Source organism: Stigmatopora argus, chromosome 15, assembly GCF_051989625.1.
Source record: "Stigmatopora argus isolate UIUO_Sarg chromosome 15, RoL_Sarg_1.0, whole genome shotgun sequence".
Taxonomy (NCBI): domain Eukaryota; kingdom Metazoa; phylum Chordata; class Actinopteri; order Syngnathiformes; family Syngnathidae; genus Stigmatopora; species Stigmatopora argus.
Window position 1 is genome coordinate 16,030,038 of NC_135401.1, and position 26,655 is coordinate 16,056,692.

General features: G+C 42.3%; 1 protein-coding gene across 8 annotated transcripts in view; it reads left to right on the forward strand.

The window, feature by feature from the left end:
• The window catches only part of dicer1 (dicer 1, ribonuclease type III), a 190,598-nt gene that overhangs the window by 67,728 nt on the left and 96,215 nt on the right, over positions 1-26,655 (forward strand). For 6 of the 8 annotated variants that reach the window (XR_013305092.1, XM_077620450.1, XM_077620449.1 and 3 more), the window contains 6 exons: positions 3,292-3,534; positions 15,547-15,701; positions 15,787-15,919; positions 23,981-24,056; positions 24,136-24,275; positions 25,470-25,649. Coding sequence is in view for 7 of the 8 variants with exons in the window: in XM_077620450.1 (XP_077476576.1) it covers positions 3,292-3,534; positions 15,547-15,701; positions 15,787-15,919; positions 23,981-24,056; positions 24,136-24,275; positions 25,470-25,649 (927 nt within the window). In the remaining variant the exon portion in view is untranslated. Of the gene's footprint in view, positions 1-3,291; positions 3,535-3,832; positions 5,288-11,681; positions 15,450-15,546; positions 15,702-15,786; positions 15,920-23,980; positions 24,057-24,135; positions 24,276-25,469; positions 25,650-26,655 lie in introns of those variants that run through there. The other 2 variants (XM_077620454.1, XM_077620455.1) reach the window with 2 other exon arrangements.

Genomic DNA, 26,655 nt, shown 5'->3' on the forward strand with positions numbered 1-26,655 from the left:
AAACTTCTAATAAGAAAGCCAGACATTCGCAGAAGTTTATTGGTCCGCATTTGACAAAATTACCCATCTTGAAGCCATCTACAAAAGGACCGACATTTGCACATTGCACAACAGGCTTGCGTGACACATGGTGGAATTACTGACTGTAAAACATACGTAGAAGGACCCAAACACAAAGATAAACCTATTTTCTTTATGCTGAACTTTTTCAATAGTTTGCAAAAACACAAAATTTCAATTAATGTAAAAACATGATAATAACAGTTTAATTTAAATTGAGTCATCACCTTATCGTGGTGATGGGGTTTGTGTGTCCCAGTGATCCTGGAGCTATGTTGTCTGGGCTCTTGTGCCCCTGGTAGGGTCATCCATGGCAAACTGGTCTGAGGTGAGGGATCAGGCAAAGAATGGCCCAGAAGACCTCTTATGACCAGAAAGACCAATGGACTATGATTTTTCTCGCCCGGATGTGGTTCACCGGGGCCCCACTCTGGAGCCAGGCCCGGAGAAAGGGCACGATGGGGAGCACCTGGTGGCCGGGCCTACACCCATGGACCCCCGCCGGGCACAGCCCAAAAAGGCGATGTGGGTTCCCCTTAACATGGGCTCACCACCTATGAGCAGGGCCAAAGAGGTCGGGTACCTCCAAAGCTGGGGGAGCCAGAGGAGGGATCCTTGGCGGTTCGATCTCCGGCTCCAGAAAATGTCTCTTGGGACCTGGAATGTCACCTCTCCGGTTAGGAAACAGCCTGAGCTAGTGCCTGAGGTCGAGGAATTCCAGCTTGATGTAGTCGGGCTAACCTCTACGCACAGCTTGGGTTCTGGTACCACTCCTATGAGCTGAGTTGGACACTCTTCCACTCTGGAGTCGCTCACGGTGGGAGGAGTTTGGCAAGGCCATGAAGAATGACTTCTGGGTGGCTTCAAGGAAATTTTGGTCCACCATCTGACGTCTCAGGAGGGGGAAGCAGTGCACCATCAACAGTGTATAGTGGGGATGGGACCCTGCTGACCTCGAATCGGGATGTTGTGAATCTGTGGGCCGAATACTTTGAAGACCTCCTTGACTCCACCAAAACTTCTTCCCATGAGGAAGCAGAGCTGGGGGACTCTGGGGCGGATCCTCTTATCTCTGGGATTGAAGTCACCGATGTGGTCAAAAATCTCCTCGGTGGCAACCAGTCTAAATGTGCTTTGTGGACTTGGAGATGGCATTCACAGTGCTGCCAACCTCCGTTGGCCCCATTTCAGGAGTACCCTTGTCATATCCGGAGTGAATGCGATTCACGCAAACTCGATATAAAATGTAAAAAAATAAATAAGCGTAGGACAATTTAAATCAAACTGTTATTATCATGTTTTCACATTATTGAAATATTGTGTTTTTGTAAACTATTGAAAAAGCACGGCATAATGAAAATAAGTTTATCTTTGTGTTTGGGTCCTTCTACGTGTGTTTTACAGTCAGTATTTCCACCATGTCACGCTGTAGTCGCACATGCATGTTCTGCAATGTGCAAATGTCAGTCCTTTTGGAGACGGCGTCAACACAGGATATTTCGTCAAATAAGAAGCAATAAAGTTCTGAGAGTTTCTGGATTTCTTAAGTTTCATCCAAATATCGATCCATTTTGCACTTATTCCGAGGAGGCATTGCCAGTGCTGTGTACGCCTACTTCCTTTAGAACAGGGGTGGCCAAGTCCGGTCCTCGAGCGCCCCTATCCAGTCTTTTTTCCATGTCTCCCTTTATCAACACACCTGAATCAAATACAGTGGTACGTCGACATACGATCTTAATCCGTTCCGGGACTGAGATCGTATGTCGAGCTTTTCGTAACTCGAGCGGGGGACTTTCCACGACAACGCACTCTTAACCGAGCAAACAAATTAAAATTAACTTGGATTAATATATACAGACACACTCAAACATACGTTTATGTAACTGTTGGAATTATGATCAAAACCTTTTGAATCATTATTAGTAATATTTAATTTAAAAAAGGAAAACATCTTTCAACAAATTCTGCTTACAACTTGCAAGGAGTTGCCTGGTGACGTCGTCTCAGTCCACAAGGCATTCTGAATTGCAGTAACTGAATCATTGTATTTAATCGCGACACTCGAAAAACATGTTTATGTAATCAGTAAAATAACACCCTAGATGGCCGAAGTGAGCATAAAAGTTGAACAAGGCACCCAAACAATGGCGTGAGGATATGCATAATATTTTCATTATAAGGTAAACAAAGTAGTTTAAGAGTCCTTGTAGATCCTGGAACTTGTATCTGGGGAAAGGGTTGAGGCGTATCTTCCAGTAATCAGTCCTCGGAGCAAGGACTCAGTGAATTGTTAAGTCTCTAGCTGTAGCCAGCTGTCCTGGAGAGTGACCTTGGAGTAAGCGTTTGTCTTCGTTGAAAACACATTAATTCTAACTCTAACATAAAAGCGATCAACACATATATAACTATATTGTTTAATATAGTTAGCATTACAATTCCTAATAAGCAAATATATTGTTTAATATAGTAAGCATGTATATTATAAGGCTTTATATTCCTAAATAAGCATTGCAAACACATTTATAATAATGATTACTCCAACAGTAACTTTACACAAAACAGAATTCTAATTTTGTTTAATTTTTTTTACCTTCGTTCTGGCCTGGTTAGTTGTTTGCCACGCCTCCACCCTCGCGTTCACTATCGATGGGCTGTTTGCTGTTGTAATAGCTTCAAAATATTCCGAAAATGATGCACACAGATGTCCTCACAATAGGATAACACACGACCTCTTGCAAAGAGAAGTAGTCTTGAATTAGCGATCGCTCCGCCAACGGGAGCTAACATGATAAGGGGGGGAAACAGGAAATGCAACCTCCTACCCACGTATTGATTGTGGGTAATGAAGTTTTATTCTGAGAAAGGGTGCCATTGCCCATGGGTGTTGTCCTCTCATGTCATGGCCACCTGGCTTGGTCGCATCTCGAAATTTTGATCGTATCGCGGGCGAATTATTCGATCGAAATTTTCGTCGTACCACGAGCTGATCGTAGGTCGAGGTACCACTGTATATATATCTAAATCTTTCAACAACACGGCTATTTATTTATATATTTCTTTATTAATTTATGTGTATATTTATTTATTTATTAACTTATTTATTACCTATCTATTTATGTCTAAAATGTATTTTCCTGTATCTGCATTCTGACCCTCTTGCGGGACCCTTTATGGTCCTTAAAAATATAAGTGTGACGTACTTCTTAACTAAATTTTTTTTTTTTACTCTAGGTCCTACGCAAATTTCGGGCTCATGAAACCAACTTGCTGATCGCCACAAGCATTGTGGAGGAAGGTGTTGACATTCCAAAGTGTAACCTGGTGGTGCGGTTTGATTTGCCAACTGAATACAGGTCCTATGTTCAGTCCAAAGGCAGAGCTCGGGCACCTGTCTCCAACTATGTTATGCTGGCTGATAGTGAGAAGACAAAATGCTTTGAAAATGATCTCACTACCTACAAGGCAATAGAAAAGGTTAATTTTTCTTCTTTTAAATCGTATTTTAATTTTATTATGTGCATTTTAATTTTAATTCTAATCATATTAGAACAGTCCTTTTCCTTTGTTTTAATTGTATACTGAAGCAGCGGTCCCCAACATTTTTCTCACTGTAAAGCTCTTTCGATTTTCCCGCGGACTAGCTAATGGGGAGGGCGACAACTTAAGACAAAATTGTGTGGGGGTGGGGTAGGTGCATAAACGACGTCCACAACGGCAAAAAAACTAGTCCCAAGCATAATAGCAATTATTTGCGATATATCCATCACAACAGATTACCAACGGACCTACGATATTCCGAGGACATCTCGAGACCACCGGGATCTCCGTGGATAGTCAGCCCACTCAGAGTACGACGGAGGCAGCGAAGGGAAAGAAAGCAAAAGTGCGGATGCTGGGCGGGCTTAGCTGCTAAGCTAAGGCAGAGACCACACCAAGCACCGCTTCCGAGTATCTTCTTGACCAACGCCAGATCCATCACCCACAAAATGGACGAATTGGAACTTCAGCTTGCTACCAACAGCTTTGTCAGGAACTGCAACGTTATTTTCATCACGGAAACTTGGCTACACCCGCAAATACCCGACGCCGCAGTATCGCTAGCTAGCCGGACGCTATTCCGAAACGATCGTTCGAAAGAATTATCAGGGAAAAGCAAAGGTGGGGGACTTTGCATGCACATACACAATGAATGGTGCTGCAACAGTAGGATCATTAACACTCACTGCTCCCCGGATTTAGAGCTATTGGCAGTACAGTGCAGGCCCTTCTATCTACCTAGAGAGGTAACGATCGTCATTGTAATGGCTGTTTACATCCCACCGGATGCTAACGTTAGCACGGCACTTAGCCTCCTGCTAGCGACTATAGACAAACAGCAGCTTGACCGACCAGATGGAGTCTTTTTTGTCCCTGGTGACTTCACCAAAGCATGTTTAAAGACTGTTCTGCCTAAGTTTATCCATTACGTGAAGTGTCACACCAGAGGAGATAAGACCAGGGGTCCCCAAACTTTTTCCTGTGAGGGCCACATAACCTTTCCCTTTTCTGATGGGGGGGCCGGTGTCAGTTTGTAACAGAAAAAGTGTGACGATCGTAGGGGAGCTTAAAACAATTATTGTTTTCCAGAAAGCCACACATAACCAAATAACCCTTTCCAGGTTCTTTACAGAAAAAAAGTCAGGAAACAAATAATAACACTATTAATGAAATAAATAATAACTAAATAACCCTCTCTGAGTTATTCACAGAAAAAACAGGAAATAAATAACACTATTTATGAAATAAATAATAACTAAATAACTCTCTGGGTTCTTCATAGAAAAAAAGCCATGGAACATTAACTTTCTGTTGAGCCATGCACAATCTTAACAGATAAAAGTTCAGATCAGTTGTCAGAGCATAATCTCTCACGTCAACACTTTGCAGCACAGTGCTTGCTGGTGAATTAGGCAGTGGACTCGTAGCGGGGCGGTGAGACCCCTTTTTTCCAACTCCCGGTTCATGCGTCCCATTAGACCGCGAGTTTCGCCCACCATGCTAGGAGCCCCGTCAGTCGTGATGCTAGCTAGCTTTGACCAGTCCAAGTCCAACTTCTCCATGGTTTGGCACACTTTGTCAAAAATATCTTCTCCTGTTGTAGTCCCTTTGAGACTTTGGAGGGCTGCCAGATCCTCGCATATCTCAAAGTTTGCGCTAACTCCACGAATAAAAATGAGCAGTTGCGCTGTGTCTTGCACGTCCGTGCTTTCATCCAGTGCTAATGAAAAAAAGTCAAATTCTTTCGTCTTCTGCTGCAGCTGGGCATATACATTACTCCCGATTTCTTCAACGCGTCTGGTGATTGTACTCGCCGACAGACTTACGGCATTAAATGCATCTTTCTTCTCAGGACACACCTCCGCGACAGCATCCATACATTTTTCACAAACTCTCCGTCAGTGAAAGCCTTACCGCTGCTTGCTATCAGTTTAGCAACTCGAAAGCTGGCCCGAACGGATGCCTGGTTCAGCTGAGCTTGGCGTACAAATGTATTCTGCTGAGATAGTAGTTCACTTTTTCGCTTTGAGTTTGTCTGCTCATATTTGGCCTTGCAAGCTATCGTACTTGTCTTTGTGACGGGATTCATAGTGTCGGCGAAGATTGTATTCTTTGAATACCGCCACCGACTCTTGACAGACGAGACAAACAGCCTTTTCTTTGCATTGAACAAAAAAATAATCGTTTGTCCACTCCAGGTTAAATACCCTGCATTCTGAATCAATTTTTCTCTTACCTAACTTTTTTGCCATTATTCCGTTCTCTCTTTGACAGGGCGGGGCTTAGGATTTTTTTTTTTTTGAAAAAAAAAAATCTGGATTTTTTTTTCTTCCAAATAGGAAATAAATCCGATAGCATCTTTGGTATTGTTCAGAGGGCCGGGCCAAATGTGCTGACGGGCCGTTTCCGGCCCGCGGGCCGTAGTTTGGTGACCCCTGCTCTAGACGATGTTTATTCTAATATCAAACATGCTTATAGAGCCACACCCCTCCCTCACCTAGCTGGAACAGACCATCTCTGCCTGCCCCTCACCCCGGCATACACCCCACTCCGGAGGCTAAAATGGCCACAAATAAAGATAATAAAAACATGGCCCTAGGACGCCCTTTCTCAGCTGCTGGACTGTTTTTCTGCACGGACAACGTCACTGTTAATAAACGGATACAGGTTTTTCCTAACCAAAAACCCTGGATGACCAGTGAGGCACAGGCACTCATCAAATGCCGTAACACCACCTTCAGGTCAGGGAACAAGGTACAATACAGTGCTGCCAGAGCAGAGCTGTAGAGAGGCATTAAAAAAGCCAAGGCAGTATATACAAGGAAAATTGAGGAGCACTTCGCAGGTAATGACCCTAAGAATATGTGGCAGGGAATAAGACATATTACCAATTACAATGACAATAATGTCTGTTAACGCAGATGCCTCACTAGCAGAGGAACTGAACCGTTTCTTTGCCCGCTATCAGACCCAGTCTCAACACATCCACCACCACCCTGCAGCAGTACACAGGAGCTTCAGGAACATGAAGTGAGACAGGTACTGGGGACTGAACACCAGTAAGGCTGCTGGCCCTGACGGAGTACCTGGGAGGTGCTCAAAGCCTGTGCTGACCAGCGGACTGGTGTTTTCACCAAGATCTTCAATTGTTCCCTGCAACAATCCATCATCCCATCCTGCCTGAAATCTGCCACCATTATCCCTGTCCCTAAAAAGAACCATTGTCAGTCTGAATGATTATACGCCTGTTGTACTTACGGCTCTGGTCATTAAGTGCTTTGAAAAGTTGGTCGCCCGCCATATCAGGGATACAATCCCTCCCTCAGTTGACACTCACCAGTTTGCCTATAGAGCAAAAAGGTCCACTGAGGACACCATCGCTGTAGCTCTACACACAGCACTGAGCCACCTGGAGCACCATAGAAACTACGTGAGGATGCTTTTCATTGACTATAGCTCAGCCTTCAACACTAATACCGGACATTCTGGCTGAAAAACTCTCCCACCTTGGACTATCCTCTTCCATCTGCTACTGGATTAAGAACTTCTTAACCAACCGTCCACAAACTGTTAGACTTGGTCCCCACCTCTCTTCCTCCATCACACTGAGCATTGGCTCCCCTCAAGGCTGTGTACAGAGTCCTCTTCTGTACTCCCTGTACACATACGACTGTACACCGACTTACCAGTCTAACTCCATCAAATTTTCCGATATACGACTACACCGACCCACCAGTCTAACTCCATCATCAAATTTGCCGATGACACCACTCTGGTCGGACTCATCTCAGGAGGGGATGAGTCGGCCTACAGAGATGAGGTCAACAATCTGTGCTCGTGGTGTTTGGTGAACAATCTCACACTAAACACCACGAAAACTAAAGAAATAATCCTGGACTTTCCTAAACGCAGCACAGATCTGGCCCCACTCCTCATAAATAGGGTATGCGTAGACAGGGTCCAGTCCTTCAAATTCCTGGGGGTCCACGTCACGGAAAAGCTCTCCTGGTCTACCAACGCCACGGCAGTGGTGAAGAAGGCCGGGAACTGTCTCCATTTCCTGAGGGTACTCAGGAGGAACAACTTGGACACTAAGCTTCTGGTAACCTTCTACAGAGCCACTGTGGAGAGCATCCTGGCATACTGCATTACAGTGTGGTACACTGGAAGCACGGCAGCAGACAGAAAGGCCATGCAGAGGGTGATCCACACTGCCCAGAAGATCATCGGCTGCTCTCTGCCCTCACTGGATGACATTGCCAGCCCTCGCTACCTCATCAGAGCCAGGAACATTGTCAGGGACCAAAACCACCCTGGTCACAACCTGTTCCAGCTGCTGCCCTCTGGCAGACGCTACAGGTCTCACAAAGCACGGACAAATAGACTTAAGGACAGTTTTTTCCCACAGCCATCAGGACTCTGAACTTCAGTTAGCACGACACACAATCCCTTCTGTGCAATAACTTCGGGGTATGCAATAACAATGTGCAATATCTTAGAAATCTGTGCAATTTAGAATTCGTGCAGTATTTTAGAATCCGTGCAATATTTAAGAATCTGTGCAATATTTAAGAATTCACCTAGCTGAGATGTGACTTTTTATACTTTTATACTACTATTTATGTTTTTTTTACTTGGAAAACACACTTTGAAAAGCTTCGATAAGCACCACCAATTTCGTTATACGCAGCTGTGTATGATGACAATAAAGGCTTTTGAATGAATTGAATTTGAATTATTTCATCCTGTATTTGGGAAATTTCCTTGGTTGCAGTAGCAAGACAGACACAGAAGTCATTGTAGACCTTGGTAAAAAACTGGAGCCACACACAGGAAGTCCACAAGGTGGGGACCTGCTGCAGACTGAGGTTAAATATGCAGAATGACTTTTTCAAGATCTGCTCAGTCCCTCAGTAATCTGGAGGTGATTATCTTCTTTGCCTAGAATCTAGATCCTCCTAAACTGTCCTATCACCTGATCAGCAGCAGCGGAGAGGCGGGTGCGGGGCTTCAAAGCACACAAGCACACAACTCTCCCGTTGCAGACCAGCAAAACCGACAGCTCCTCCATCTGACTGGGGAGAGATCTCACGCTCCCACAACAATGATGGAATGCTCGGTCTGGAGTCTCGCTTCTTCTCCCGGCACTATTGTCCACTACTCCCGTGTGCATGACAGTGGAGGCACGGCTGAATGGCTCCGAAGACGTCTAGGACTAGCACAAAGAAACCAAGCCACGTGTCGGGTTGGTTTGAGTCGCAAATGTTGTAAAACAACAAAGCAAAAAGCACAAAGTACAAAGCTAAGTATATTGGAAAGCTTTATGAAATATTAAAATGCAATTTAATAAGATGGGAAAGCAGCAAAAGCAAAACAAGCAAGAGCGGCGGACGGAGCTACCATTACCAGCTACCACTTGAGCGGCGCCTTCTTGGTTGCAGTAGCAAGAACGGATACAGACACAAGAAAAAGACATTGTAGAGTTAGATAAAAAAGGAACCACACAGATGAAGTCTTTCACAAGGTGGCGAACTTCTGCAGACTGAGACCAAGGTTGAAAATATGAAGAGTCACTCTTCCAAGTTTATCCACACAGCCCCTCAGTAGCCTGGAGCTGGAATGATTGGTCTGAAGCGTTGCTTCTTCTCCCGGGACTTTTGTCCAGCTCCGGATTTCCAGCGGCATCGTGGTGTTGCTCTTTCTGCTTGGTATTGTTCACAGCTAATCCCATGTGTATGACAGCGGAGGCATGGGTAAATGGTTCCAAAAAAGAACTAGTAGAAAAAAACCAAGCTGATAGAACAAAGGAAGTTGCAAAAACAAAGTAAAAAGTATAAATTACAAAGTAAAAGAGGAATGCATTAATAAGTATTAAAATGTAATTAAAAAAAAGATAGAAATGCTGTAAAACACGAAAAACAAGAGTGGACAGAGCTACTGCCACCGGCTGCCGCCTGACGGCGATATCTTGTTTGGGATGGTAGTTGGCTTGGCACATTGGCAAACACGCGTTGAACTTTGACTGCCAGTTGAGGCCACCCCAAGTCATGAAAACTTTTGATCACGCAAAAGGTGGGAATGGAACCCACTAAATTTGAGGCAGATATATGAAGTCCGAGGACAAGTTTGTTCAAATGCGCAGCCTTGAAACGGCCCGATATCGAATTTTGATTTTTCAACTTCAATCCAAGATGGCCGACTTCCTGTTTGGTTTGGGACATCAGTTCCTGAGAGTTTTTTGTGTAGTTTTGCATCCACTCACAAATATTCATAGCTCGCTGTTGAAAAAAAATCACTATATGGGATGCCATTTTTAAAGTTTAGAGGTGACACTACAATGTTCCCATGACGCACTTCGAGAATCCGTTGGCCTACCAGCAACATGTATGCCATGGCCGTACATACGAGCCAGAACAAAGTATTTCATGTCTTTGTTGACCGATGAGTCACCACAACAAAAAGCATCAACCTGTGGACATGGGCTTTGAAATACAGCATTAACAAAGTCTTGTGAACATACAGACTCAAAATCAGGTCAAATTACGCATCCTGCTTCGAACCAGACTGCAAAAAAGTATTGCCACTGGTTGGAGCTATTGAGTTTTCGTGAGAGACCCCAATAGGACCCTTTAAGGTGGGGCAACCATCAAGTACAGTAAATTCGGTGCACAAACATTGAAGTACAGTCAAGTTATAGCACTTCAAATTTAGGGGTAAAAAATGGCGAATGTCCTTTTCATAATCCTGTTGAGTCTCCTATTTGGTAAAAACGCTATTTATTTAATGGACCATCTAGAACAGAACAATGGTTTAAATCTTCCCAGGTGATAGTTTGAAGCCATTAATTCATTTGGGCTTGGATAAGGACCCAGTCCCGTGAAACAAATAGATTTTTATTACCACTATGTGTCACTATGCCCGATCGAAATAAATATTTAAAGGCAGACATGTTGGGGGCGGGACATTTGTCAAACCTGCCAAATATAACAATGAAACGTTAGCATGGAAGTCACTAATGATATGTATTTGGCACGTTGCCAAAACCACCTTGTAATTTGAGTTCAACATTAAATGAGTTGAATCAAATCCTCTCCAAATATTTTTGATAGCTGGCCATTAAAATGAATGGCGCCCGTCCTCGTCGAAGCCATGCTTGTAGCTATTGGAGGCTCCATAAGCCGGAAGTAAAATCGTACAATGGATCACAACAGAAGCACTAGGACCATTACATACCTGTAAATGTTAGAATTACCACCTTACAATCAACAGGCCACATTCAGGAGTTCGTCACAAGATTCCTGTTCAGAGAGTACGGAAAAGAGTGCTTGACGAGCCAGGGACCACACTATAACAGACCTGGGCAATTAATTCCAGAAATGGCTGCAGTGGGTGAAGGTTTTTGTTCCAACCCATAAGAGGAAACCTTTCCACCAATCTGGTATCTTAGAAGTCCAATCAGTGGATTGCAGTCAAGTACTTCTTGTTTTAGCAGAAATCGAATTAGTTAAACTGTCTGTGCTGGATCGGTTGGAACAAAAACCTGCACCCACAGCGGCCCTAGATGACTGGATTGCCCAGGTCTGCTGTAAACACTCCAGAAAGACTCCTCCAGTTTGGCTTCTATGGACTCTCAGCCCCTAAGACTCCATTCCTCAAGAAAAATCATGTTGAAGCTCCTTTCAACTTTGCCAAACAGCATTTTCAGAAGCCTGTGGAATACTGAGAAAAGGTTGTTTGACCGACAAGAACAAAATTGAACTTTTCGGCTCTCATACTATGCAGTGTTTGGGTAAGAAATGACACTACACATAACCTAAAAAATAGACATATAGACATCATAGGCGCCGTTCAAAGCGGCTGCTAGTTGCAGTAGCTCGCTAAAGCCTCACTCGTATTTTGTGTTTTTACAGCTTTTTTATCCTTTATTTTTACGTTTTATTTTCTCTTAAGATTTTACTTGTTACTTTACTTTATATATTATATTCCATACTTTAATGTTTTAGAACTTTACTTTCAAGTCTCTACTCCAACAGAGCATTCAAAGCTAGACTGAACTGTGTATATATATTATATATAATAACTAGGAGCTTGCCGTCATTCCCGGAGGCTTGACCAAAGAATTACAGCCGCTGGACATCGGCATCAACCGGGCTTTCAAATCAAAGTTACGAGCGGCGTGGGAGCAGTGGATGATCGCTGGCGAACACAGCTTCACGAAAAGTGGCAGGCAGCGCCGGGCTTCTTACACTACGATTTGTCAATGGATCGTTGCCGCCTGGGCGAACGTGTCTGCTTGCACGGTTGTTCGAGCTTTTCCCAAAGCCGGCATAATTTCTAAGGAGCCACATGGAAATTACGGTGACTCTGAGAACGAAGAGGGGGGGCGGCTATTTGGGAGGCTCGTTTGGGTAATTGTTTAATTCTGACACAGAAGATGAGGAGTTTGAGGGATTTGAAGGTGATGACTTGAGTAAACTGTAAAATTTCTAAATAAAGTACAACCGAACTCAGTTTTGCTTCCGTTGCCTTTTTAAAACATCTTTTTAGCGTGTGGGTGTAGCGAGGAAGAACTATATTTCCCAGCAGTCACTGCGCACCGGAACCCGGAAATAAGCTGCTTTCGGTAGCCAGCGCTATCGTCAGCCGCTCGGCGCCACTTGGCGGCGCTCACAAAGGGCGCTCTGCATTATAAGGCGCCCTGTCTATTTTGGAGAATTTTGGAGAATTTTTTTGACTTTTATGCGCGCCTTATAGGCGTGAAAATACGGTATATATGTGTATATATATTGTGTATATATATATATATATATATCAGCAACACGCTTATTTATTTATATATTTATTCATGTATTTATTTACTAATTTACTTATTACCTATCTATTTGTCTACAATGCCTTTCCTATTTCTGCATCCTCACCCTCTTGCTACTGTGACAACGAAATTTCCCAAATACCGGATGAATAAAGTTATCCAATCCAAAAACACTACTGTGATCCTTCAACTTTTGCGGCTTCAATGCATTGCAGATTTTTTCTGAAGTTTAAAAAAAAGTTGATGTCAAAATCCACGCTGAAATTCGCATCCAGAAGACAGGTGAAAAATGGTGGAAGTCAGGAAGTCGGCGCTGAAATGGTTGGCTCTAAGTGCCGAAGAAGCGATATAACATAGCAGAAAAAATGGGCGCGCCAAAAACTTTAAATAGCTGTGAAACATGCCACCTTGCCTTTTCTTGTTTCTAGCGGGTTGTGTTTCGGATAACATGCGTTATACGATGTGGAAAAAGCATACTTCGAGTCAATTCCCGCTTTGTCCTGATTTTACATCGCAAAATGCCTGCTAAGCGTCCAGCGTCGTCTACGCCACAGCGAGCCGAGGACTGTCCGGGCATGCTGCCTCTGAGTGAAGCCACAGCGAGCCGAGGAAGGCGCGGGGACACGATATTTGTATTATCTCAAATAGCCCCACACATCGAAAAACAAATTATAGTCATAATCAAAAATAATGACAATAAGGAATGAAATGCAATCACACGTAATAAAGTTTTAAATACACATACTTAGACTCATGTAATACTTAATGTAAATATGCAATGACAGCTTCCAGATGCTTTTGGTACGTTTTAAATCTTGACAAAAAAAAGCATTCAATTGAATTCAATTATCCAATTGATCGCTGCTTAGATGTGATTTTGTCCCACTCCTTCAGAAATGTTTATTAAATATTTTGCTGCGCGTTGGTGAAGCTTTATTATTTGTTGCCACAAATGCTAAATTCAAGAAAATAACGGCCATTTCAATTGTTTTATTTAAACTATTTAAAAGGCAACTTGCCCATGTTTTCTAGATTATTTTAAACATGTTCTCATACATGGCTCCGTTCATTGCGCCTTCAATTAAATGAGGTCTTATAAAACTACAAGATGAGGAAAAAACAGTAGGGTGCCTCACCCTCCAAATGTCTTTGTCAGTACAGTAATCCTCCCTCAAATATGCTGAAATGTCCAGTCACATCAAATTTCCATCTCCCTGGTTGGTTATATCAAGTATTTTCTCATAGATCGCTCTGTTCATTGCCCCTTCAATTAAATGAGGCCTGCCAAAATACAATGAGAAAACATTCCAAATTAGGGTACCTTGACCTCCAAATATCTTTGTAAGTACAGTAATCCCTCGAGTTTTGCGGATATTGTAGAAGAGATATGGCCGCGATAACAAAAAATCACGAAGGATAACCCCTATTATTACTGCATACCATACAACATGTTTTCGCGCCTATATAGAAAGACCTCGCTTCCCGCCGGCACGCGCCGCTGGATTGCCGGTCGAACGGCCGCCTGTGGCGGCGCGAAAACTTCGCCGGCTCGCCATAGCTCCGCTTTTCAGCCATCTCGTCGCTCAGGAACAGGGAGACGACGTGCCCGCGCTGTCCTCGACTCGCTGTGGCTTCGCTCAGCAATTGGGAGACGATGTGCCCTCACTGTGGCTTTGCTCAGCAACTGCGAGACAACTTGCTCGTGCTGTCCTCGGCTCGCTGTGGCTTCGCTCAAAAGAGGTGTGCCCAATTATCGCGGCCATGTCTGTTCTAAGATTTCTGCGATATTTGTGGGATTACTGTACTTACAAAGACATTTGGAGGGTGAGGCACGCTACTATGTTTTTTTCCTTGTCTTGTAGTTTCAATGAACAGAGCCATGTATGAGAAAATGCTTGATATAATCTAGAAAACATGGGAAAATTGACTTTTAAATGGTTTAAATGAATACATTGAAATGGTCCAGTTATTCTCCTGAATTAAGAATTTGTGGCAACAAATAAAAAAGCTTCACCAAAGCGCACTATAATATTTAAAAAAAACATTGCTGAAAATGCGAAAAAACTTGCCCCGCACTGTGTTCGACTCGCTATGGCTTCGCTCAGAAGCGGCGTGCCCAATTATCGCGGCAATGTCTAGTCTACAATATCCGCGATATTTGAGGGATTACTGTACTTAAAAAGACATTTGGAGGGTGAGGTAGCCTACTGTTTTTTTCTCATCTTGTAGTTTTAGCAGACCTCATTTAATTGACGGCATAATGAAGAGCCATGTATGAGAAAATGCATGATATAATCTAGAAAACATGGGAAAATTGACTTTTAAATGGTTTAAATGAATAAGTTGAAATTGTCCAGTTCTCCTGAATTAAGAATGTGTGGCAACAATTAAAAAAGCTTCACCAAAGCGCACTATAATATTTAAAAAACACTGCTGAAGGAGTGGGACAAAATCACATCTGAGCAGTGTGATCGATTAGTAATTGAATTGAATGCTTTTTTTTGTCAAGATTTAAAACGTACCAGAAGCGCCTGGAAGCTGTCACTGCATGCTAAGGTGTTTCCATTAGGTATTACATGAGTCAGTGTGTGTTTAAAACTTTCCCTGTGTGATTGTGTTTAATTCATTTTTGTCATTATTTATGATCATGACTATTAATTATTTTTTTCCTATGTGGTCTATTTGATATACTACAAATGTATCAGATATTTCATGTGAATTGCCTCTTTGGAAAGAACTGTTGAAGCGTTCAATGCTTATTTTCTCCATTGTATGTTTATAACAATTCCAGTATGCAGTATTATTGTATTTTAGTAGCTAATCTCTAACATCGGTATTTACCACACGCTTGTAATTTGTGGTGATTAATCACACCCTGATTTGTTGATTCCATCTGATGCCTCTGGCATACGAACTTCTTATTTTTGTGTGCAGTTGAAATTCCTAGTCAATGTGATATGAGATTCTGTCGAAACCAAAGTTGCTACCTTTTTTTAAACAATATTTTTAGCTGTAGCACAATAAACCCTGATGAACCTCATCTGTCCTCAACATTTTGTGGTTGAGACTCAACTATCTAAAAATGTTCTCTAACAACGTCTTAAATATGATGAGGTTTTAATTTTCACTCTAAGCAGATTTTGAGGAACAAGTGCTCGAGATCTGCAGAACTTGATGAGTTTGAAATAGAGCATGTCTGTGATGATGACAACATTCTTCCTCCATATGTGCTTCGATCTGATGATGGAGGTCCCCGTGTTACAATAAATACAGCTATTGGACACATTAACAGGTTTTTTTTCAATTGAATTGATCCTTAATCAATCCTATTTAAAAAATAAAAAAAAGAATATATATATTTTTTTACTTTCACTCAGATATTGTGCTCGGCTGCCCAGTGATCCCTTCACCCATTTGGCTCCGAAGTGTAAAACTCGGGAGATGCAAGATGGAACATTTCAGTCTACACTTTATTTACCCATTAACTCTCCACTCAGGGTTCCTGTTAAGGTATGGTATAAACTACTGAGTTCACAATATTTTAATACATGTTTATACACATGTTGTAAAAGCCTGTTGTGATAAACAATAAGTCAATTCCCGTATTTTAACAAAACAGGGTGCACAACATTTAAAGGTGCGGTCTCGATTGCATTTGCAATTTCTGTATTTAACATGTTTGCAAGGCGAAAACGTATGCTCGTGTGCAAAATGTACTGTGTGTGTATATATAGTGAGAGAGAGAGAGATACACATTTGCACGCGCACGCACGCACACACTTACACACATGTACACACATACACACCATATTTTCACACCTATAAGGCACACTTAAAAGTCTAAAACTATCTCTAAAATGGTTGATGCGCCTAATCTGTCGGTGCAGCTCGCTCCAGAGACAGTTTGTTAGCTCGGCCATTGTGGGTGGAGTTTGCGATCTCTGGCTGGCTCACTTTGGCTTTGGTCCGCCTACTCTATCACTCGCCAATCATAGTTGGAGAAAGCGATGACGTTTCCCTTCGACTGCGAGAAGGCGATGACGTATCCCTACGCCTGCAAGAAGGCCTTGGTGTCACCAAATCGAATTCTGATTGGTTAAACCAACAGTCTTATCGACGCTTGTTTAATGCAGCAGAGCCTGCAGAACTGATTGTGAAGGCCTTGAGGCAGATTTCTGACCCTGGCAACAAATAATGGCTGAAATGTGATTGGTTAAAAGCTTCAATATGAAAACACACATCTGGAAGCAGTGCAACCAGGGGGAAAAGCAATGAAAGGAAGCTAACAGACAATTTGGAATTATTTAATAAGTTAAGTATTCATGGACAAAATATAATTAACATCAGTCTGTGATTCAGATATTTCTTAGCCCAGCAGAGAAGGCCTCGAAGACCCTGACGGCACACCACTGATGTGTATATATATATATCAGCGGTGTGCCATATGTATATATATATATATATATATATATATATATATATATATATATATATATATATATACACATATACACATATATATATATATATATATACATATATACATATATACATATACATATATACATATATATATATACATATACATATATATACATATATATATATATATATATATATATATATATATACACATACATATATATATATATATATATAGATATATATATACACATACATATATATATATATAGAGATATATGCATATATTCCTATATGCATATACAGTGGTACCTCTACATACGAGTTTAATTCGTTCCGGGACTGAGCTCGTATGTCGATCTTGTAACTCGAACGAACGTTTCCCATTGACAAGAACTAAAAACAAATTAATTCGTTCCAACCCTCTGAAAAAACACCAAAAACAGGATATTGGATTGGAAAAGTTGTATTTCTTCTAATTTGCCATCTATTAACAAAGTAACACATAACTAGTGGTTTAATAGTATTAACGTGTTTAATAGAACTAAAATTGGACGGATTTCGTGGAGGGTACAGAGGGGGACATAGAGGCAGGCGGGGGGGGGGGGGGGGGGGGGGACTTTCCACTGCAGCGCACTCGTAAGAGAACAAACAAATTTAAATTAACTTGGATTAATATATACAGACACACTCAAACGTATGCTTAATGTAACTTTACACAAAACTGAATTCTAATTCTGAAATTGTTTTAATTTGTTTTTGATAGGTTTATTAATAGGTATACTTTAATAAAAACAGAGAGACATCGTTGACATATTCCAACAGTTTTACCTTTGTTCTCTGGGTTAATTCCACCCAGACGTTCAGCGGGAGTTATTAAAAGGAACACATCAAGGGTTGTTTGTTTTTGCCTCCCCTTCAAAATATTTTGAAAATGACGCGCACAAATGTCCTCACAATACGATAACGCGCGACCACTTGGCAGCTTGTCAGGGTGCCTCTTTTCTACCAAATCAGAAAACTCTTGCCACTTCGCTAGCATGTCTTTGATATCCTTTGTAGCCAGGCGGCCCCCCTCTTCCACCTACTCCTCGCTACTGAGTTCCCGCAACATCTTCAAATGTTCACTCTCCTGGAGCTCGATTAAATCCTGTGTCATCAGTTCTTCGTGGTGCTCGGCGATTAGATCATTCACATCTGCCTCGTTAACCTCCAGCCCCAAGGAATTTCCAAGTGACACGATATCATCCATGACAACGAGCAAGCTCTGTGACACGTACCCCACTCTCATATTTTTCAATTATTTCGCGCTTAATGTTGATTGTCAACATTCGCCTTTTCTTTGCACACCTATTCATTCCACCTGTTTGCTTTAGATCCATTGTTGTTCACTTTGTAACATGCATTGACTAACGGAGAAATACACAGGAAAATGCAAGCTCCACCCAGTGCTCGTAGATATCTGTTATACACGAAAGAGATGCGGCAAAAAATACAGTGCGCTACAATGATAAACAGCCTCTCATGTCTTGGCCACCTGGCTTTCTCGCATCTCGAAGTTTTTCTCGTATCTAGAGATAATTATTTGCTCGAATTTTTCCTCATCTCGAGCTGCTCGTATGTAGAGGTACCACTGTATACATATATACAAATGTATATATGTATATATACATATATACAGGTATATATATTGGATTGGAAAAATATTTTTATATGTTCTAATTCACCATCTATTAACAAAGTAACAAATAACTAGTGGTTTAATATTACTTACTGCTCAAAATTTTACTCGTATCTTAAATTGATTGTATGTCGGGGTATGTATATGTATGTATGTATATATATATATACATATATGTATGTATGTATATATATATATATACATATACATGTATACACACACATATAAACATACACTAACATATATAAACATACACTAACATATATAAACATACACAAACATATAAACACACACACACATTCACATACATATTCACATACACACACATACACATACACACATACACACACACACACACACACACAGACACACACACACACACACAGACACCTACCGACCTTTCGAACGGCCTACAGAACCCATCCTCCTGACCAGCTTATTCAGCCTGTTCCTGTCCTTCTCCGTATATCCACTGTAGATGCCACCACAGTGTCGTAAAAGGTCCTCAGCAGTGTCCTGCACACTCCATAGAACAGCAGTCCCCTCAGTAGGTAGAGGCGGCTCTGGCCCCTCTTTTACAGGGCATCTGTGTTTGTGGACCTGTCTAGTTTGTTGTTGAGGTGAACACTCAGGTACTTAAAATTCTCCATAATTTCAATGTCTGTACCCTGTATTTTCACCTGAGTGGTCTGTTGAGGATTCTTCCGAAAATCGATCACCATTTCCTTTGTCTTACTGGCGTTGATGTAGAGGTGGTTTCGCCTACACCAGTCAACAAAGGCTGTGATGACTCCCCTGTACTCTAGGTCATTCCCGTCCATCACTCGTCCAACAATAGCGGTGTAGTCGTAGAACTTCTGGAGTTGGCAGGTGTCTGTACTGTGTTTGATTTCCGATGTGTGGAGGGAAAAGAGGAGTGGGGAGAGCACCGTGCCTTGTGGGGTCCCCTTGCTGCAAACTACCACATCAGACGTAGAGTCCTGAAGTCTCACATATTGTGGCCTGTCAGTGAGGAAGTTGACGAGCCATGCAGCCAGGTGGTTCCTTACTCCAGCCTCATCAAGTTTCCCTCTCAGTTGGACTGACTGAATGGTGTTGAACGCACTGGAGAGGTCAAAAAACATAATTATCACCGTGCTTCCCGCGTCCTCCAGGTGTGAAAGAGACCTGTGCATCAGGTAGGTGGTAGCATCTTCCACACCAATGCCTGGACGATAGGCTGCAGAGGGTCCAGCTCTGCATTCATCAGGAGGCTGAGGTGATTCAGGAGGATTCTCTCCATTGTCTTGATTAGGTGAGAGGTTAATGCTACCAGCCTGAAGTCGTTTGAGCTCCCTGGGGTTCGCAGTCTTTGGAACTGGGACCACACCGGAAGTTTTCCACAAGGTGAGGACATTCTGCAGACTGAGGCTGAGGTTGAAAAATGCAGAATCACTTTGCCAAGCTGATCCGCAGACCCTCCGTAGTCTGGAGCTGAGGCCGTCTGGAGCCTTCCTTGCCTCGATGTTCTTAAGCTATCTTATCACCAGATCGACAGTAATGTCGAGAGTGGTGGAGGATGGGGGTGACGTGTGAGCGGAGGAAGAGAATATGAAGAGGAGGAGAAAGAGGGGGAGAGGTGCTTCTGGTCTAGGGGCTCAGGGGAGTGGGGGCAGAACTGAATCTGTTAAAGAACTGATTTAGTTCATAGGCTCACTCCCTCTCTCCGGACTTCGGGGCTCTCTCACTGTTGCCTCCAAGGCCCCGAAACTGTCCTCAAGCCCCTCCAGACCTCTTTGCTGTTGCCTCTTTGGAGTTGGTTTCCTAGCTTCCTCTTGTAAATGGCCTTTCCCTTCCTTATCTCTCTCTTCAGCTCCTTCTGGACCATTTTAAGACTCTTTCTCCCCAGACCCAAAAGCCCTCTTCTTTTTGTTCAGGAGGGCCCTTAGATCCCGGGTGACCAACGGCTTATTGTTGGAGAATCAACGGACCTTCTTGGAGGGTATAGTGTTTTCAACACAGAAGTTTATATAATCTGTGATGCAGTGGGTCAAGCTGTCAATGTCTTTCCCATGTGAATTGCACAGCACCTCCCAGTCAGTGGTCTCAAAACAGTCTCTCAGTACCATGCTGGTCTCCTCGGTCCATCTTTGTACAATCCTTGTGGTTGTTTTTTTTTCCCTCACCACAGGGATGTAGGTGGAGATCAGACAGACCAGGTTGTGGTCTGAGCGGCCCAGTGGGGGGAGGGAGACTGAGCTGTATCCCTCCTTTGTGTTGGCGTACAGCAGGTCAGGAGATTTTTGTTCCCTGGTGTGGCACTTCACATACTGAGTGAAGGTGGGGAGAGTAGAAGCCAAGGAAGCATGGTTAAAATTATCGGAGATAAGGAGAGACTGGGGGTGTGACGTCTGCAGCCGCGACACAGTAGCGTGAAGCAGCTCACGAGCAACTGCCGCATCGACGGAAGGAGGTATATATGCAGTTATCGCGATAACGTGCGAGAACTCCCGGGGATGTAAAATGGCCTGATGCTAGCAGCTACTAGCTCAATATCTCGAGTGCAAAGTTGCTCCTTCACCATAATATGCCTGGGGCTACACCATCTGCTATTAATAAAAACAGCTAGTCCCCCACCTTTCTTCCTACCGCTCTCCTCAGCTTTTCTGTCCACCCTCACCAGCTGCAAACCATCCAAGGAACCAAGAGTCCGGTGTTAGTTCATTCAGCCAGGTCTCCATGAAGCACATAATACTGCATTCCAGATAATGTCGTTGTAGTTTGGTAAGCGCCGTCATATTTGAATAAGGAGGAAAGTAATTTATTTAATTATTCACAGAAGTTTGAAGTTTCAAATTTGAAACAACAAAGCTGATAGTTATCGTGATAATTATCGATATCGACTAATATTTTTTTTTATCGTGAAAACAATTTTTGTCATATCTCCCAGCTCTACGGACTACAAGCCTGAATGGTATCAATGGCTATGGCAACAAAATGGTTTGCCAAGCCGCCCCCATACCCCAGCATTTGCTGACACAGAAATGTGCTTCCTGTGCCTCTTGGGCAAAAGACCGGTCGGCCAGCTGTTAAACTAGAGAGGAATGTGGATTGCCACACAAGTGGATTGCCATTTTTTCCCTTGATGGACTCATAGCTGGGTCACATCGAGCAATCGTATGGACTATTTGTACTTACACTGCTACATTAATGGAATACAATACAAAGCCTTAATGGGCAAGGGGTCCACTATATCCCACACCTGCCCTTGTACAGTCACTGGAAACCAAGCTACGATGTAGGGTGCAAAGACTGTGTGAATATAGTAGGGTAGCAGGTGAGCCATAAATTATGGTTGGCCCAGATCCAATACATCAATTGCATCATTGAGCTGGACCTGGTGTCTCAATGGAAAGTTGTGGTGGATGTACCCAGAGTGGCGCTATAACTGCGTTCTAAGCGGATTCCCCTGCAAATGACTAGTGAGGAAAAAACTGGGGCACAAGTCCAGTCAATCACCGATGAGAGGGCACGCTACTGCGGAGACCACAACTGAAGATACACAACCGCTATCCATTGAGATCAAGCATCCCATCGAGGAGCTTAACAACAGTAAGTGAGGGTTTAGATATAGACTGCTGTCACCAGGTGCAGGAGCTTTTGGGCTGTGTTTCTACAAAAGACAAAGACTGCACACAAACCTGCCTGGCCCAGCACAAGAGAGAGACTGACGGAGCCTCCCTCCATCCACTGTCACTCTTGCCACCTTCCCTTTTAGTCAGTGTTCTAACATAGAGAAGCAAATCCGGAAGATGTTGGAGGTGGAAGTAATCAAGGCAATATCCAGCACATGGACAGCTACAGTGGTCTAAGCAAAGAAAAATGATTGCATTTGGAGGTTCGGCGGCTCAGTGACATACACAAGCCGCTTATTGACGATGCCCTTGAGTACATCCCTGAATCCTGCTGGTTCAGCTCACTTGACTTGTGAAATGGCTATTGGCCGTTGGAGCGACTATCCCCAGAGCCACGACAAAAGACTGCATTCTCCCTAGGCCAAGGATTATGGAAGTTCAGAGTGGTGGATTTCAGACTCTACAATGCTTTTGCCACTTTTGAATGGCTAGTGGAGAAAGTCCTCGGTCAAATATCACGCAGCCATTGTGTCTACATGAATGACATTATGGTCCACGCGAATAACTTCCAGTGTGTTGAGCCACCTACAAAGTGGCTGTACTGCTGCACCACAAAGACTAAATAGTTGTGCATGAGATTATGTTTAATGAGTAATCCTGAGTAAAAGTGTAATACGTGAGCCTGTCTCACGTGCTTACTTGAGCAATGTTAAACCCCTTTGTCAATTTTCACAAGGACTTAGATATACAGTGGTACCTCGAGATACGAGCTTAATCCGTTCCGTGACTGAGCTCGTATGACAAGTTACTCGTAACTCGAGGTAAAGTTTCCCATTGAAATGAATGGGAAACAAATTAATTCGTTCCAACTCTCTGAAAAAAACACCAGAAACAGGATATTGGATTGAAAAAAAAGTTTTATTTCTTATAATTCGCCATATATTGACAAAGTAATAAATAACGAGTGGTTTAATAGAAATAAAGTGTTTAATCTAACTAAAATTGGGCAGATTTCGCCGAGGGGAGAGGGGCACAAAAGGGGCGGGGGGCTTCGTTTTTTTTCTTCCACACAACGCACTCGTAAACGGAACAAACACTCCACCCTCACGTTCGCTATCGATGGGCTGTTTGCTGTCGTACTATTCCCTTCAAAATATTCCGAAAATGATGCACACAAATGTCCTCACAATCGAATAACGCACGACCACTTGCCAACGAGCAGCAGTCTTTTATCAGCGATCGCGCCGCTGCTCATGTTGTTGTTGTTGTTGGGCCACCTCAGGCGCTTGAGGATTACCCTCAGCAGCGCTAGAGCTGTCACTGGAACGCGGATTAGTTCATCCAGGGGGTAGCCGGAGGTGTGGGGCAGTGCGAATATCTCCGGCTGGATGAAAAACGTAGGGCGCCACGTTCCTGGGTGGCAGCTCTGGGTGGTTTTGTTGGATTCGCATGGGAGCTTCGGGGGCGCTGGCTAGCGGCTCCTTTTAGCTTGTAGCATCTGTGTTCGCATCCCCTCGAACGGCGCCTAGTGCCATTGCCTGTCGGCGTTGTGCGCACGAGTATACTTCATTACCCAGAAAGCCCTCTTTTCACCGCGCATGCGCGTTGTGCGTTTCCTGGTCTGAATAGCTCATCCGGTGCTCGTAAATATTGTTATACACGAAAGATATGCCAAAAAAAATGCCATGGCAACCTGGCTTGGTCGCATCACGAAACTTTGACCGCATCACGGGCGAATTATTCGATCGAAATTTCCCCCGTAAGACGAGCATTCCGTATGACGAACGGTCGTATGACGAGGTACCACTGTATTCTGCAAACGCATTTAATTTTTCGGCTTTTTTATCTTCACAGGGTCCCAAAATGAATTGTACCAGATTAGCAGAGAAGGCAGTTGCATTACTTTGTTGTGAGAAACTACATCAAATAGGTACACTATGTAAATTATATTCATTTTTATATTACTAGTTCTACGCATTCTCATATTTAAAGTAAATCGTCTTTCCAAGGTGAATTGGATGATCATTTGATGCCAGTTGGCAAGGAGACCGTAAAGTATGAGGAAGAGCTGGACCTTCATGATGAGGAGGAAACTTGCGTCCCTGGCCGGCCTGGCTCTACAAAAAGGAGACAGTGTTATCCGAAAGCTGTGAGGGAATTTTTTGGATGAACAGTAATGTTTGTCTTGCTATGCCATTTTTTTTTAAAAACACAGCCTATCACAATTGCATTCTAGTAATGTTGATGACAATAAAGAAAAAAAACATTATTAATGAAATGACTATCAGCACAATACTGATACTTTAATAGCTAAAACAAAAATCACACTTCATTGCAGGCCCCCTGATGAGCGACAAGTTGTGCAAGGGTTTTTAACTGTTTATTTTATTCTAACATTTAATGTAATTTGTTTTCTCTTAATGCTGATTACGTGTCTAACATTTCTTCCACCGACCATTATGTGGACTACTCTATGTGCCTGCCAAACTGAGTAGCGTGATCCATTACCACGCTGTCTTGTTTTGTAGTGCAACGAGCGAGGTACTATAGCCAAATTTGTTGTATCGCGTTCTAAATGTTTATGGTAGCCAGCACAGTGCAGACAATTGTTTTCCCCATTAGTATCCGTCCCCTTGGCATCTTTCATATTCTTCCTGGCCTGCCACTTCTGTTCTTCATAATTGTTTTTTCTGGTCTTTCCTAATGTTTTTCCTCACAGTGCAAAATGACTTTGCAATATTAGAGGTACATTTAAAAGCCTTTCTTACAATTATCATTTTCACTTGGTTCATTTAAGTCAATGTTTTGCGGGCCCCGTTTTTCCACTCCGGAGATTCAAAGAGAAACAAAACATGCAATTGGCCACCTAAATTACATTTACTCATGATTGCTTGCATCCTTTAATGAAGTTCCACTCTTGAGAAGCTTACAAGGCAATTTGGGTTTTCGATTAAAGATTTACAGGTATTGCATTATAAATAAAATTACAAAAATTAAAAAGACAATGGTTTCCAGTTTTTCTGCACCTCTGTAATTTTTGTTTAGATAAAATTTTAACATTTTGACTTAGTCCGATACAAGTTCATATTTTCAAATGTTACTGTGTACGTGTTTCTAATTTGTAATAAATATTTTAACTGAATAAGAATTTAAAGAAATGAACAAAATTGCCATATCTGCTAATTAAAACACCACTGTCACTCAAATTTATATGGACTCATATTTTGACCACTCAAGCATGCTAAAAGAGAATATGCTCGAACATTTTCTTTCTTATTAGCTCTTACTACATGATTGTTTCATTTGTTATTTAACTATAAATTTGTCCCTTATCTTCAATTAGATACCAGAGTGTTTGCAGGACAGTTATGCTATAACCAAGCATACTTTCTACCTTTATGTCATTGGAATGATCCTCACCACTCCACTTCCTGATGAGCTCAACTTCCGTAGAAGGAAGCTTTACCCACCAGAGGACAGCACACGCTGTTTTGGCATCCTGACTGCTAAACCAATACCTCGAGTAAGTTAGAATTCCCATGATGTATTTGTTTATATATTATGAGCCATGTTGGAATAATAATTGCACTGTTCTTACACTAAGACACATATGCAAATTAATTTTTGGTATGCAAACTGATAGGGTCACCAATAGGCATTCCCCAAATGTATGCACAAATAAAGAGAAAAAGAGAATCTTCTGGATTTTTTTACTTGCAAGGAGAACGAACCGTTGGTGCCAAGTCCCAACTCCGTTCTTGCCTCACGCCTTTTTTGTTGTTTATTAAATTCAAGGACCCTAGATACAATGGACATCTCAACTCTCAGGGGAGGGGTGGAAACAAAAGTCTTAACTAAGGTTCTACGGAGCAAATTATTTACTACTTTGCACGCAAACATATAATAATTTGAAACTAAGTTCAATTGTAAAGCAAAGCATATTCTTCATTGCAAGCAAATATATAATATTGTGAAACTAATGATAATCTATTGATAATGAGCAAAGTTTAATAGTAAAGCAAAGCACATTCTTCATTGCAAGCAAATATATAAAAATGTGAAACTAATAATCCTGACACAAACTTTCAGTTGCAACTTTCTGAGTGAGATTGTATTTGAAAATCATTTGCAGCACACATCTTGAGTTGTATAGCTTTATAGTGCTTTTCAGGCTTTGAAATGCACATTTGACGATAATCATTTTAATTAAAACTCAAATACAACTGCAGAATGTCACACAGCAGTATGCCACATTTTTCTGGTAATTTTATTTTATAAAACTCAAAACAAAGAATAGACATGTAAAATGTTCATATTGTATAAACAATGAAATTAACTTGGTATCAAGGTCCCCGTCTGCCCGGGTGTGCGTTTGCTCACGGAGCCTTTTTAGAGATTTATTTTTCTGCATATACTTTGAAAAGATACATTTTACCACTCTCCATGCTCAGTTAGTGTCCAATATGTATTTCACGGTATCCTTCTGCGCTCAGTGTAACAAATTGGGTTCTAATGTTGAATGTATGCTC